The 13,958-nt window shown below is 53.5% G+C and overlaps 7 protein-coding genes across 7 annotated transcripts; 3 read left to right on the top strand and 4 right to left on the bottom strand.

Annotated features, from left to right (window-relative positions):
* Nucleotides 1-164: 164 nt before the first annotated feature.
* On the top strand, nucleotides 165-1,150 carry RHO25_000613 (uncharacterized protein; the record flags this gene model as incomplete). Its single annotated transcript, XM_023593227.2, has 3 exons — nucleotides 165-197; nucleotides 253-683; nucleotides 736-1,150. 3 exons carry the CDS (start codon nucleotides 165-167, stop codon nucleotides 1,148-1,150), a joined length of 879 nt encoding a protein of 292 aa, XP_023458342.1.
* A 207-nt stretch (nucleotides 1,151-1,357) lies between these two features.
* Nucleotides 1,358-1,815, bottom strand: RHO25_000614 (uncharacterized protein; the record flags this gene model as incomplete). Its single annotated transcript, XM_023593228.2, has 2 exons — nucleotides 1,358-1,668; nucleotides 1,758-1,815. 2 exons carry the CDS (start codon nucleotides 1,813-1,815, stop codon nucleotides 1,358-1,360), a joined length of 369 nt encoding a protein of 122 aa, XP_023459474.1.
* A 619-nt stretch (nucleotides 1,816-2,434) lies between these two features.
* Nucleotides 2,435-4,558, bottom strand: RHO25_000615 (uncharacterized protein; the record flags this gene model as incomplete). The annotated part of the gene is made up of 2 exons (XM_023593229.2): nucleotides 2,435-4,092; nucleotides 4,153-4,558. 2 exons carry the CDS (start codon nucleotides 4,556-4,558, stop codon nucleotides 2,435-2,437), a joined length of 2,064 nt encoding a protein of 687 aa, XP_023459473.1.
* Nucleotides 4,559-5,212: 654 nt separating this feature from the next.
* Nucleotides 5,213-8,052, top strand: RHO25_000616 (uncharacterized protein; the record flags this gene model as incomplete). Its single annotated transcript, XM_023593230.2, has 3 exons — nucleotides 5,213-5,391; nucleotides 5,451-5,808; nucleotides 5,866-8,052. 3 exons carry the CDS (start codon nucleotides 5,213-5,215, stop codon nucleotides 8,050-8,052), a joined length of 2,724 nt encoding a protein of 907 aa, XP_023459472.1.
* Nucleotides 8,053-8,768: 716 nt separating this feature from the next.
* RHO25_000617 (uncharacterized protein) lies at nucleotides 8,769-9,825 on the top strand (the record flags this gene model as incomplete). Its single annotated transcript, XM_023593231.1, has 3 exons — nucleotides 8,769-8,816; nucleotides 8,886-9,470; nucleotides 9,550-9,825. 3 exons carry the CDS (start codon nucleotides 8,769-8,771, stop codon nucleotides 9,823-9,825), a joined length of 909 nt encoding a protein of 302 aa, XP_023459471.1.
* A 540-nt stretch (nucleotides 9,826-10,365) lies between these two features.
* Nucleotides 10,366-11,272, bottom strand: RHO25_000618 (uncharacterized protein; the record flags this gene model as incomplete). The annotated part of the gene is made up of 2 exons (XM_023593232.2): nucleotides 10,366-10,965; nucleotides 11,021-11,272. The coding sequence occupies 2 exons, from the start codon at nucleotides 11,270-11,272 to the stop codon at nucleotides 10,366-10,368; spliced, it is 852 nt and encodes a 283-aa protein (XP_023459470.1).
* Nucleotides 11,273-12,282: 1,010 nt separating this feature from the next.
* RHO25_000619 (uncharacterized protein) lies at nucleotides 12,283-13,602 on the bottom strand (the record flags this gene model as incomplete). Its single annotated transcript, XM_023593233.2, has 4 exons — nucleotides 12,283-12,678; nucleotides 12,739-12,959; nucleotides 13,010-13,368; nucleotides 13,421-13,602. The coding sequence occupies 4 exons, from the start codon at nucleotides 13,600-13,602 to the stop codon at nucleotides 12,283-12,285; spliced, it is 1,158 nt and encodes a 385-aa protein (XP_023459594.1).
* Between the last annotated feature and the right edge of the window lie 356 nt (nucleotides 13,603-13,958).

Genomic DNA, 13,958 nt, shown 5'->3' on the forward strand with positions numbered 1-13,958 from the left:
AGCGCCAAGACAAAGTGACGCAGCCAAAGGACAGAAGGCAACACCACCCAGACACGAGACAGACCAGCTGGCCAGGACGGTACCGATCTTTCACCCCATATCGCTGTGATTTCAGCTTCCGCCGTGTCCTCTCGTTACTGAAACTCGACCACTGCACCCTCACTATGGCACAAGACCCACGAGCGCTGCTGCAAAAGGTAGACCCCTCGGTATCGCCATCCCACCTCTTTGGCTAATCAGGTGGGTGATCAGGCAGAGAAACAAGCGCAAGCTGCCTCCGGAGGCTTCTCCTTCTTCGGCGGCAAGACACAGAAATTGGAAGAGGCCGCCGAGTTGTACACACAGGCCGCGAACGCATTCAGACTACAGAAGGATGGCAAAGCAGCGGGGCAAGCGTTCGAGCGCGCGGCGCAAATACAACAACAGAAACTCAACGAGCCAGATGATGCCGCCAACACCTTGACCGAGGCATACAAGGCTTACAAGAAAGACGAGCCAGAGGATGCGGCGCGGGTACTTGAACAAGCAATTCAGCACTACACAACGAAGGGCAACTTCCGAAGAGCAGCCACGCATAAGCAGAACTTGGCGGAGCTGTACGAGATCGACCTGGGAGACGACAAGCGGGCGCAGGAAGCATACGAGACTGCAGCAGGCTGGTTTGAGACAGACGGTGCTGAGCAGTACGTACTGCTTAAACATACAATACCAATGTTCGTACTAACACTGCTACAGACTCGCCAACAAGCTGTACCTCAAGCTCGCAGACCTCGCAGCCCTCAATGGCGACTATCTCACAGCGATTTCCAACTACGAGCGCATCTCCAAATCCGCCATCAACAACAATCTCATGAAGTGGTCTGTCAAGGAGTACTTCCTCAAAGCCGGAATCTGCCACCTCGCCAACAACGACAATGTCGCTACGAAACGTGCCATCGAATCCTACCGCGTTCTCGACCCGGCCTTTGAGCAAACACGAGAACACCAACTACTCGCAGATTTGGCCGAAGCTGTGGAGGAAGGCGACCAGGAGAAGTTCGCGGACAAGCTGTTCCAGTATGACCAAATGTCAAAGCTGGACAAGTGGAAGACGACGCTGCTGTTGAAGGTCAAGGACAATATTCAAAGCCAGGAGGAAGACTTTGCATAGTCGAATGCTGGGGCGCGGGCGCGGGCGTTGGTGTTGGGCCAATATGCCGGGCGGAGTAGTACCGTTAGAGCAAGAAACCAGATACCCTTTCACGACATATTTGCGGCTGCAGTCGTTTGGCCTGTGTAGCGCGATCTTGTGTCTTATTCGACTTCCGTGTTTCCAGTCCGGTGGCAGAGGCGGGCAAGCTTGTGCATTCTCTATGCTTCACTTGCCATTCTCCTCTTTACGCTCCGTAACACCAGATGCTGCTTTTCCAGTATTGCCGTCTCCATTTGTCTTGGTCGCAGGCTCACCAGAAGACCAAAACCACTGCCTTATTCCCCACGCAAAGCCTCCCCGTCCTTGATCCTCCCCAATAGCCTGCTTCTTCGCCTCTTTCAGATCGCTGAGAATGGCCCTGCTCAATTGTGTATCTTTCTCTCTCGCATTGTCACCTTCAGTCCCATGCTGCGCCTCGAATGTCCCAGCCTTTCTCTCCGCCTCTTCTTCCAGTGCTGGCACAAAGGTTGTGTAAGCTGCGATGAGATAGCATGTCAGTATCACAATCTTGACAACCTCGCCTCACGCGTTTCGCTAGAGATCAACGTGGTAGTCCAGTACGTACCAGTAGCGATTCCGCATACAGTCGCTAGCGCTGCGCCTGCCACATTCCCGCCTCGCATACTGGATGATGTGGAACGATGAATCGGAGAGTATGTTGTGAAAGCTCCATGAGCGCATGGACAATGGGATCATGCATGCGGCTAAGTTGAAAGTGGAGACTTTCGCGCTTTAAGGTTCAGCCGCATTGGATTCTCAGGCTTCTTCAGATGGAATGACAAGCACTATACCAAGATCAATTTTTTTTTCTACATCCTCAGATTCAGCAGGAGGAAGCTCATCATTGGCCTCAAAAGCGTTAGTGTGAGAAGTGATTGTTGCGAAGATGCTACCCAGATATGAACTGAAAGACAGTCGATTCGTGTATAGCGGTGATTGCGACTGATCTCTCTACAACGTATGCCCTCACAGCAACGCAGTCGCGTCCACGGCACTCTGTACGCGTCCGTTGTATTCTTACAGACGCGCTGATCATTATGCGTAACTCTCCATGATAGATTCATCCAGCAATGCGTGCAATATGCCGCGCCGTCTCTCAGCGGTTTCTAGCCTCCATGACTTCTGGTCAGAGACTCCGTCTTGCGTTCAAAGAACGCCTCGCCATGCATTAACGCTACACATGTCATGCTCTCAAATACCAAATATACGACGAGCAAACCCCTCAAGACGTCGGCTTAAACGTCAGTCCACAAGACTGCTGATGCTCATGCGATTGATCGGCCTTTCGGGCTTCCCACACTGCTCGTGCAAATGCACTGGGCTCGGATTCATCCTAGGATCTTGTGGTGAAACAGGATTCATGGGCTCCGAGGATGCGTTGCTCACTTGGCGAAGCTTGCTGGGACTCTGATGGACATTCGCCTCCTTGGATGTTTGTTCTGCATCAGCTGCCGTCTTGCTCACACCCAATGTCGACTTCAACGTGTTCTTGGGAGATGGTTGACGTTTCGACCTGCCTTTCGGTCCTTTCAGCCCAGCTTTCTTCGGTTTCACAACCGGCTTCGCCGCCCTCGGTTCTGGCTGCGCTGCCGGGAAATATTTGACGTTAGACTGCTTCTTGGTCTTTGCGACCACCGGTTTCTTGACGCCTTTCGCGCCTTGCGGCTTTTTCGCGGGTTGAGTGAGATTTGGGAAGTTGATTGCCTTCGCTATGGCCTTCTTCCCTGGCGAGCCTCGCGATGATTTTGTTGGCGTTAGAAGCCCACTGTCGATTGGTGTGTCCGCCTGATCCGTCATAACAGTGATATTGTCCTCCGTTTGTGAATCGCCCTCGATGCTTTGGACAACTGGAAGTCGTGGCATCGGCATTGGGCTCCAGTCAACAGGACCACGTTCCAAAGGCTTCTGTGGAGTCATCTCGCCAATTGCAGGAGGCTTGAAACTGTTGTTTCTATGCAAAGCAGAAGGTCGGGCCAGTTTCGGAGCGAATTTTGCGTTGTTCCTTGGTGGCAGTTGCACGCGCATTCTCTTAGCAGCCGTCTTCTTGGCCTCGTTCTCGCTGACCTCCGAATACTCCTCAGAGATGGCCGGCTCGTCCCACTTGCGCATGGCTGCGTGTCGAGCCACTTTGTCACAAGGGCCTTGCACGATGATGTCCCAACAGTCCTCAAGATCCTTGGAGATCGGTGGCGGGTCGCTGTTGATCCAGATCGCGACGCCGCCTCTTCTGTCTCGCACAGTAGCGCACATTTCGCGCACAATTCTTCGTACGCCGGGGACCTTCAGTGTCGTGCCAACCACAATAACCGCATCAGGTCGTTTCCGCAAATCGTCCTTTGTGACCGCTCCAATCGCCTCATCGTCCGGATTGTGCTCGTTGTACAGGACCATTCTCGGACGCATTCTGCCAATGCCGTGACTGCGCTTTCCCTCCACGCCCACCCTGATGTCGTTGACTTCTACACACCGCGGGCACGTTGGCGGGACAGGTCCATCGAACAAGCTTGGATCAAGGTCTGCCAAGTCGTGACATTTCGAGCACACCATTTTGTCGAGTCCGCCGTGCACTTGGACAGTGCGCGGCCATTTACCATCAGGGCCCTTCGCCAAAGGTATGGACGTCTTTAATGGCTCGAGTCCAGTGTCGATGCCGTCGACATTTTGTGAGTACAATCGAAGCAATCGATCTTCCTGAGCAATGGTTGCGAGCATGTTGTGAAATGCTGTAGGCTTGGCATCCTTGGTCAGACGCGACATGGTGTTGACCATGTCATGAAAGGACGAGGTCGACACGTCGTCTTTGTACACGGACGCGTCGAAAAGGTCTTTTCCAGAGCCTTTGAGGTTGTACTCTTCCTTGAGGCTGCGGAAGAGGCCTTGCGAGGAACGAAAATCCGGGACTGCGCGTTGTTGTTAGCAAAGGACGCGTCAATTGCGCTGCCGCACTGAGGTATACGCACTGCCTGCTGATACTGAGATGCCTGCGCCTGCAATGACCACAATCTTCTGGCGCCGATGGAGGACATTGACGAGGCGGTCGAGTTGATGTTGTTGGTCGGGACGCACTGTACTGCCGCGCAAGTCCAAGTGCTCGGTCGAACGCTCTGTTTTCTCTGATATCCTTCTGCGCTTTGCTGGTGGAGGGCCGTCTTTATCGGAAGACATGCCGCCATCTGGCGCAGGCGAACCGCTCTGCGAGGTTTGTTGACTGGCGGGGGGTGAGGGATATGGGGCGCGCGCCATGATGTCGGCGGACGGCGGCGACGGGCTCCGCGAGAGTTCCGAGAGAGGCGATGAGGAGCGGGACGAGGGAGGCGCACTGCTGAGGGGGGAGGAGGGACCCGGGTCGCTCAAGGACGCGGCCATGGTGAAGGTGTAGGGGCAGTCGGCGGGTAGGCGCAGTCGGTATGATGCGATGTGCAGAAGCAATGCGCCCGGCGCGAACAGGGGATGGAATGCACCAGCTACTGCGACAATCGCATCGTAAGGATGTCGCGCGATATTCTCGAGTCCAGTGAGCAAGGTCCGGCACGCGATTGCTGACGTTGGGCGAGGCACGCGTGAGAGTCGTGAAGAAGGCTGGTTGGAACGGTAGAACGACGTTAGTCGAGTTGTAGCCGGACGTGCTGGACACGGGAACTGCCGATTGTTATGATTGTAAACAAGAGGCCGACCACGTCTTCTACAAGGACAACACTGTGCTGCAGCAATGCGACAATGACTCTGCGGGCTTCCTGATGACAATACTGGTCGATCCAATTGTCTCGTAGCAGGCTCTATTCACCGTGGCAGGAGTGACGATACTGCTTTCCTGAGAATACTGTTCTTGGCGCGTAGCACAGATCCGGCGAGGTTTCAGCCTTGCGGCCATCCGGACACTCCAGCCGGGTGTCAAGCTTGACCATTTCGTAACTCCGCGCAGACCATTGTCCAGAGTCTTCATTTTCCAGTAGTACAAGACATCTCAAGGCCATCATCAACAGCCCCGATTGAGCTGGCTTCAGCCTCGTACTCGCAGCCATGGATGTGCCCAGCATGGACGACTCCGGAGCCATACCAGACGCATCCATGATGGACACCAATATGGACGATTTATTTGGCGATGCAGCGAATGATCTCGTAGCAGCGATGCCTGCGACACCATTGCCAGCACCTTTGTTCTTGCGGGTGGCAGAAATGCAGAGCCGTGGTTGCTGCACGTGAGTCAGTTGACCCCAGCAGCACGCTTCGTTGCGGTGCGGTGTTAACAACATGGTAGAAAGCTGGCTTGGTCAAATACCGGAAGCATAGCCCAAGTCACTCCTGATGGCTCTCATATCGCCTTTCGTGCCATGGTCCGGCATCGAAAGACTGGTGCCTGGACCATCAGCGAGCCCTCTAAGCACACCATCGAAGCCCCGTCGGGTCGTAAATTCGTCCACGTTGAGTTCAATGGGCTCGGTATAGAGCTTGCAGTCATTGACAGTGCCGGTGTCGTGCACATGCACACGCTGACTGGCGCGTTGAGCAAGATGATGCCGGCTGCCGGAGGTGAATTATCACGGAAGGGTGCAGCTCATGAGCTGAATGTGGTGGTTGGCCTGCATTGGCTGCCATTATTTCCAGCTGAGTTCAAAGTGAGCGGACGTGCGGAATTGAGAAATTCACTGAAAGACGACTAACTGGGATTCCAGGGACCGTACCTTGATGTGGCTCATAAGCACGGCGACAAGTGGGAAGCGCAAATAAAGCATCGAGACCAGAATGCTCTGAAACCCCGTCATCCGGCTGAAGGCCGACAAGCGTTGCTACATATCAGTCGCTCAACTGAGCTCACTCTTCTCTTTCAGAATGAAGGCAGTGGGTGGCAGTCCACGAGCGTGGTGCTTCACACGGCAAGGTCAAGCGACGACTACATCTCACATGCCGCTCTAGGTGAAGACGGCGCAGACCTGCTGGCTGTGACATACGATCATAGCTCACAACTACGACTGTATCGGATCACAATTCATTGGAACGCAAGTCAGCTCAGTCGAGGGAATCAGCAATACACCCAAGTGGCGCCGAAACTGGATGTGCACCACCTGACAACAGTCGAGAAGGTTCGCGCTCAGCAAGTCGATGTTGCAAAGTTATCTCGTCTCGATATTATACCTGCAGTCCCTGAAGCTGCCCAACAGGCACCTACCCTACCGACTGTTCAGGCTATCTTCACACACGCCGTGCTTCCCCTAGACGGCTCACAGAATCAAGACTGCAGCAGCACAATCTCGCGATGGACAGTAGAGTCATATACACCTACTCTACATGAAAGCTTTAAGAAGCTCAAGCCAGGCGCTGCTGCAAAGGCTCATCACGTACTGAACCAGGCAACAGTTCTTAGACGGCAGGCTGATGTCACGATCAATAAGATGGTTTTGGCCTTTGCCTCGCAGGCATTCGACACAATCCATGTGTTTGCGGCCAGCGACGGCAGTGTCGACTTCAGAGATCGCGTGACCATGACCGGATTGGGATCTTTTGGCAGTACAGAGACAGTGGCCAATGCTTCACAAACGGGATTCTACCATATGCCTGGCGAACAGAACCTCAATGTTGCCATCTCCCCTGATGGTAGTGCTCTAGCTTTGCAGCGTCCGGACAAGACTATCGTGACGCAAAACATGACGTTTACACACGGATGGCAGGTCGCAGACGATAGTCTCGGTGGCGACAATAAGGCGTACATTGAAGCGGCGACAGTGTGCCTCGCAAGGCAGTATGCATTCCTGTGCTTCAACAACATTTCCACGGACGAAGTACTCGCCCTCTTGCCTAATAACGCCGAGTTTGAACTCCGGTCGATGGTCATCAAGATGATTCTAAAGATGCTACAAAGGACGCCGGACATATCCTGCCAAGAGAATAACAGGCAACAAATGATCGTACTCAAAGAGCCGTTCGTGCCACGCTGTCTTAGTGCGCAGATGGCGCTCGGCACCAACGCAGTTACTGGTGAACGCAATTTTTCGGCCCAGTATGCATTTGCCATGCTCAGCCTTCGACTAGCTGGCACAGCCTGCGCTCAAACACTCAGTCGGCAGGATATGAAAACCATCCCAGCAGATGCAGTGCACTCTCTTCGAGGACTTGTGAAGTGGAGTGTGGACCTCATGGTCTACATCGTCAATACGCTCGTTGAGACGAAGCGTAGTCTGAACGCAGACCTCGCTCCAAGACAGGCCTTCTCTAATCTCATAAGCTCTTCAGGAAGCGTGGCGCTGCATCTCCTTTTGTGCAGCTATTCACGGGTGATGTTACGCTTTCAGACGATGTGGGTGATCAAGTTCACACACGCAGCACAGCTTGTTCTCCCTCGCGCTCGATCGGTTCAGGAACAACAAGAGCTCAGCGCGACCCTTCAGCGAGTGAAAGACATGCCATTCGAACTCCGGCACTTCGAACAGATGATGTCAGAACTCGATACGGCTATTCGAGGCGCCTACAGCCAATCTTCAATTTCTGCGGAAAAGCGCAGCGAAGTGGAGACGAATATGGTTGTCGATGGCGCCATTCCTGCAGAGTTGGAGAATCCGATTAACAGTCTGCTGGAAAGCATGCTGCCGAAATTGAGTGACAATGTCAACCTGACTGACCTCATGCTTTGGGACACTCGAGGAATTGGGCTCCGAAATTGTCGGCAAGCAGAAGATGGGAAGACGTATGATGTGATCAGAAAGATTCCCATGCAAAGCGATATGCAGAGAAGGGTTTGCAGAAGATGCGGCTCTGAGATGGAAGACATCAGTCCCGAGCGGCTGAGAAGCGAAATGATGAACCTGGCGTGGTTCGCACATCTCCAAAGACATTGCTTGTGTATGAACTATTGGTTACTGGCGTGAGTACGGCGAGAAGCGAGAGCACTGTCTCGTGCATAGAGGTCAAGTTAGCCGTACACCAGCGGAGTGGCTCTAATAGACCAGGTATCTGCACAAATGCAGCCATCGTATCGAAGCGATCCGTTCCACGCAGCATTCCACGGAGTCTACTCCTGATCATGCGCTCCACAAGCTCGAGCAGGGAAGCTCCCACCTCTTCCCACGAGAGCTTCGAGCCTCCTCCGTTGCATCCAGCCAACCAGGCGCGTCGAACTCCGCACCAAGTTCAAGGATTCGGATCCCATCATCGATAAAGATTCGTGCTAATCTGCCGCACAGCATTTTGGCGCGCAGTTTGTACTCGTTACCAACATCTAGGTAGGTAGAGGGTGTGACCACAGTGCTATGCATACTCTACCCCGCTGATAGACCTGTTTCACCGCATTCGCCAATTCAGACTCTGAGTCGTGCAGGTGCGATTGCGTGACGATGAGAAGGTCATGCTGTTACGGCCTGCATATGGAAGGAAGGAAGAGACATATCATCACATGCTGAAACTGCTGGTCAAGAACTGATTGTATTCGAGTTCAAGCTTCGAGAGGTATCGACTGATTTCACTCTGTGCTGTGAGCAAACGAAGCAATCTACAAAAGCATTCAAGGATTCGTCCTCGCGGTGACAGTCTCGTGTGGCTGATCAAGAAGAAGACAGAACAAGCAGCAAAACAAGTCCATAGTGTGATGGCGCGTTTCACGCCCCGCCAAATCATAACAACCCTAAGCGTCTTCGTAAGTCGAGAAACAAAACACAAGCCACTCTCAAAACCCCCATCACTAACATCAAAACCCCCAACCCAGTACCTCCTCCTCCTCACCATCCTCGCCGGCTACGCGCTCCACCGCAACAACACCCTCTCCCTCCCCATCCCCAACGTCCAAGCAGCTCTGACCCTCGCCCTCCCACCTTTGGCCGGAATCGTCCTCGAAACTCTCATATCCTTCCAATCCTCCCTCGCCCTCAAAACCGATCTCCTCCCCGCCTCCACCACCTCCAAAAATCTTCCCTACACCAAAACCTTCCAAACCCTCACCGCCCTCTTCCTCATCTACGAAACCGTCCTCGCCACTTTATCCGGAACCCATATCGCCCCCATCGGAGGCCTCTGGTGTCCGCTTCATGATCGCTGGCAAAGTTTGTATAAGAACAAAGATGGAAGGCATATTCGAGCGATTCAAGATGCGTTGGAATGTTGTGGGTTCGCGAGTATGAAGGATATGGCGTGGCCGTTTCCTGGGCAAGGAAGAAATGGAGGCGGGGGAGCAGAGATGTGTAGTGTGAGATTTGAGGAGAGGACGAGGGCTTGTTTGGAGCCTTGGAGAAGTGAGGAGAGGAAAGTGGCTGTTATGTTGTTGGTTGTGCCTGTGGGGGTGTTTTTGTGGAAGGTATGTTATTTCTTCTCTCTTCGTTGTTTTTGTCTCTGATTTGTGGACGTTGGAGAAGAGGTGCTAACATTTCCTCCAGCTTGCTCTGTTCTTTGCTGCTGCTTCGGAGTCGACATGGTTGCCTTCTGGAATTCGATTACCGAGTGAGAATTCGAGAGGCTCGAATCTTCCGCGACCTGCGATTATGTATCGGGATATCGAACAGCAGGGTGACGATGATAGCCTGCGGGAGGAAGTAAGCAGGTTGAACAAAGATTCGACCCTCGCGACGCATGTTGAGAATGGACGAAGAGGTCCGCGGGTTGTCGCTTCGCCATTGATACAGGAGCAAGAGAACGGTTGGAGGAGTGACTGATCTGTTCTGGAATGACGTGCCGACTTGAGCGAGATGCGAGTTTTCGATCTGTTGCAGGCTACAACTCCTGCAGGTATTGTTTATACTGCTTGCTCTTTTAGCTCGGCGTCTGGGATTTTGTCATATACTGAGTTCACTGTTGCCAATAAAGCGAGTATCGTCTTCTTTCACTGTTCAATTATTTCCCTTTTCCGTTCCGAGTATTACCCAGGGGCTTTTCGGAACTTCCGTTTAGTTCGCACTCATGTCGCCAAGTTAGCACAATCGCGGCCAGGATGCCGTGACAGCAACTGGTGGGAATTCAACATGACCTAAGAAAGAATGCGCTTATGAATATTGGTTGAACGTATTGTATTGCATTAGATTAAGGCATATGTATATGGGGTATCATTTCCTTCGCTGCGTCCAATCATTATAGTAGTACACGATCATTAAGCCCATCCTGGAGGGTTGGGTTCCGCTGCGGTCGAATATTCTATGACCTGTGATATGGCAACTAGCCAGCGAGCGTGTGATGCGTCATCAAATTGCAGGAACTTCCTAGTAGTTGGTGGCGGTGCCAGTCGTGCCATATGGGTTGCTCACACCAGTGCCAGTTGGTTGCGTGTAGTAGCCAGAGTGGGATGTGGCTGGCTGTGGGGCATAAGTGGTGTTATCGACCTTGTCGTGCAGAGCGGCATTGTTGCCCACCGTGGTTCCAGTCTCGTAGCTAGCGCGGTTGTTTGGGTTGGCAGGGACTGCGAGTCCACCAGCGCCGCCGGCCATCTCAGCGTCGCGAGTGGCGTTCTTTGGCTTGCGCTGCCAGAACTTCCTCTTGCCGAAGCCTGAAGTGTAGTTGTTGGATGGGCTGGGTCCATAACGCTTCTCCTTCTTGTGGTGGCGGACCAAGACGGTCTGCATGGCTGCGGTGACCAAGAAGAGGAATGCGCCAATGACGGCGACAGCGAAGCAAGCCTTCTGCAGACGGCAGGCGGTGCGCTGGCTGACTTGGTACGTGACCTCGCCTCCGAAACCATCAGAAGTGCTCAGTACTGGGAAGGTGCCAAGCGGAGTGGTGACAATGCCGGTGCAGGAGTCCGTAGCATATCTGGTCAAGACAGCGATGGCGATCATGCCACCGACGAAAGCGATATCAAGGACCTGCGCGACCGTTAGATGGAATTGGAGGGCGCGACGCGACGCGGGTGAAGCTTACAATCGCGACGAATGCGAAGAATGAAATGCCGCCTAGACAGCAAGTGAAGACGACAGCGCAGATGGTGTACAGGACGGCAGCGCCCGAAATGCCTTCGACGGCCTTGACCCATGTGAAGATTGTGCCATTGCGGTCGGCGATGGTCGCGAGGAAGTAGCTGAAGATGCCGAGGATGACTGCTGCGCAGGCAAATGCGAGGGCGTAGAGGAAGGTCTGGAAGAACCTGAGGAAGCCTCCTTTGACGAGACCCATGATGGCGGTGGTCGCTGGCTAGTGCTGATGCTGGGTATGCTGTACGGACGTTGCAAGAAGCTGGCAAGGGTGCTCGAATGCGGGAAGTGCTGGGCTGGGCGGACTGGGAGGATTAAATGTAGGTGCTTGTGGTGATGTGCCGTGCAGATCCTTGAGCCACGCGACGTCACCGTTTGAGACAGCACTGTGGCGCACAGTCTAGCCCAGACCAGAAATTGCCCGGGTTGAACTTGTTTTGGAGGCGTGAAAAGACAGCTGATTCGCTGCCTCTCGTCATTTTCCACCTCGATCCTGGAGATCCTCCTGGCTGGTGTTCGGATCTGGTGAGGCAGCCACAAAGTCTAAGCGCGCTGAGCCACGCCCACCTGCAGCTGCCAGCAGGAAAGCGCAACTCCTTGCAAAAAGTGTTCCTGGCTGCAGATGACGTTGCAGTCCCCACGACATCACCTTCTCGTCAGTGACGACGCGTCCACATGAAGAGCTGGCATCATGCATGCACCGGCGAGCAGATCAATGGCTGATGACCTCGACGCGCTCCACCGAGCAGGTAGCATCCGATGATGGAAACCTTCCGCTCGACCACGGCACGACCTCACCTTCGATTCATTCAATTTCCAAGGCACAGAGCGCCTGTGCCCGTCACTCGGCCTAACGCGATCACGTTGCCTTGCAATTGGAGCGGCGCGTGTGTTGGCAGTTCACAGTCTGAACTATAGGAGATTGCGCCGCACGGACTCTGCTACTTTCCACCAACGCTGTGGCATTCCGCATCACGATTGCTCTTGCCAACTTCACCTCTACAGTACTGGAGTATACAGATATACTGTGCAGAATACAAGACTGAGTATGGAGATGCTTCAATGCTACATAACTTCGGCCATCACTCGACCGAGGGCAGCTGCAAATGTGAATTCCGACCTTGATGGCATTATCTCATGTCGTGATCCGACTTCCCCCCGACTTCCCGTTTCAAACATATCTACCAAGCAGCACCCCAATGGCACACTCTCTCAGATCTCTCCGCTACCCTTCACCAACACCTTCACCTGCCGCTCTTTGTCGTTGATCAGAGTCATAAATCCTTCTTCGAGAACCTCATTCAACTCTATCCGCTTCGTAATCATCTTCTTTGCATTGTCCAGTCGACCATCTGACAATGCATCAATCACAGCTTGGAAATCTGCTTTGACGTAGGTCGCGACTCCCAAATATTTCCGCTCCTTGAATACTAGGTCGTTAGGAAAGAGCGAACATCGTTTCTCCCAAATGGCAATGTTGACGTGCGTGCCTCGTGCTTTCAACGAGTTCACTGCCTGATCAAGACCTGCTTGAACACCTGCGGCATCGAAGGTGACATCCACGCCACGATTATTTGTCAATTTGAGACATTCAGCCACGATGTCGTCCTTTGTTCGAATCGGTCAGCTCGGAGCTCGGCGCGCAGTATACATTAAATGACAACATACCTTTGTGGGATCCAAGACGACATGAGCACCGAAATCCTTGGCGAACTGTTTGCGCATACCAGAGACTTCTGAAACAATGATTTGCGCGCAGCCCCGCGCTCTGAGTGCTTGGATCACGGCCAGTCCGATCGGGCCTCCTCCTAGAATCAGGCATGAGTCGGTCCGCTTGAATGGCGATGACTCCACGGCATGCCAGCCCACGGCTAACGGCTCGACCAGAGCTGTGAAAGACGTCAGTCGGTTTTGAGAAGCCCCAATGCACGGCACTTACCAGCAACATCTAGTCCGACGTTGTCAGGGCAGTTGTACAACGTGTACTCGGGTACGACGATGTGCTCGGACAGACCACCTCCCCATCCACTGAGCCCAATGAAGCCGTTCTTCCAGCAGCAATTGACAAGGCCCTCTGCACATGCTCCACAATCGCCGTCGAAAATGATTGGCGCCACTACTACTCTGCTACCAACCTTGAACCTGTCGGAAACGCCTTCGCCGACTTCTTCGATGACACCCGCAAACTCGTGGCCAAATGTCAATGGTACCGTCTCTCCAGTAATGGGATGTGGTTTATCCTCTGGACAGAGATTAGGGCCACCTAGGTATTCATGCAAATCGCTTCCACAAATGCCACTATAACACGACTCAGTCTCGCTTCAAACAGGATTGGAGTTGCACAACCTACCACCACGCTGGTTTGACTTTGACCTGACCTGGACCGCAGACGGGTTCCGGGATATCTTCGAATCGCAGGTCTTCTTTGGCATAAAATCGTACAGCCTTCATCGTCTTGCCGCTTTCGGCTGCAGGCTTGTTCTCGGTAGCATGGTCGAGGGAGCTATCTTGAATCGTAGCGTGTTGTGACATACTGATGATCAATCTATAACCGGTGAGGTAGGTTCAGACTAGGGAAGGATGAATTGAGATGGGGAGCAGAAGAAGAAAGGACAGGTTTGCCAACACTGGTCTTCCTACTGACCGGCCATCACAGCGAGCAAGAAGCACATACACACGCCGGATTGCCGTTTCCGGACTCTCCGCGAAGCCTCGTGTCCTTTTGGAAGCTTATTCGAGCCGCGACACCACGTGTGGAGGGGTAAGAGAGGGGAGACGGCACGGACGGTGTACCGACGTGGTGCGACATGTCGAAGGATCACCGCATACAGCAAGACGACGGGCGCTCACGAGTGATCAGAAGCGTCGCACGCGAAGGCTGTGCAGGG

The sequence above is a fragment of the Cercospora beticola genome, chromosome 1, assembly GCF_033473495.1.
Source record: "Cercospora beticola chromosome 1, complete sequence".
In the NCBI taxonomy this organism is placed as follows: domain Eukaryota; kingdom Fungi; phylum Ascomycota; class Dothideomycetes; order Mycosphaerellales; family Mycosphaerellaceae; genus Cercospora; species Cercospora beticola.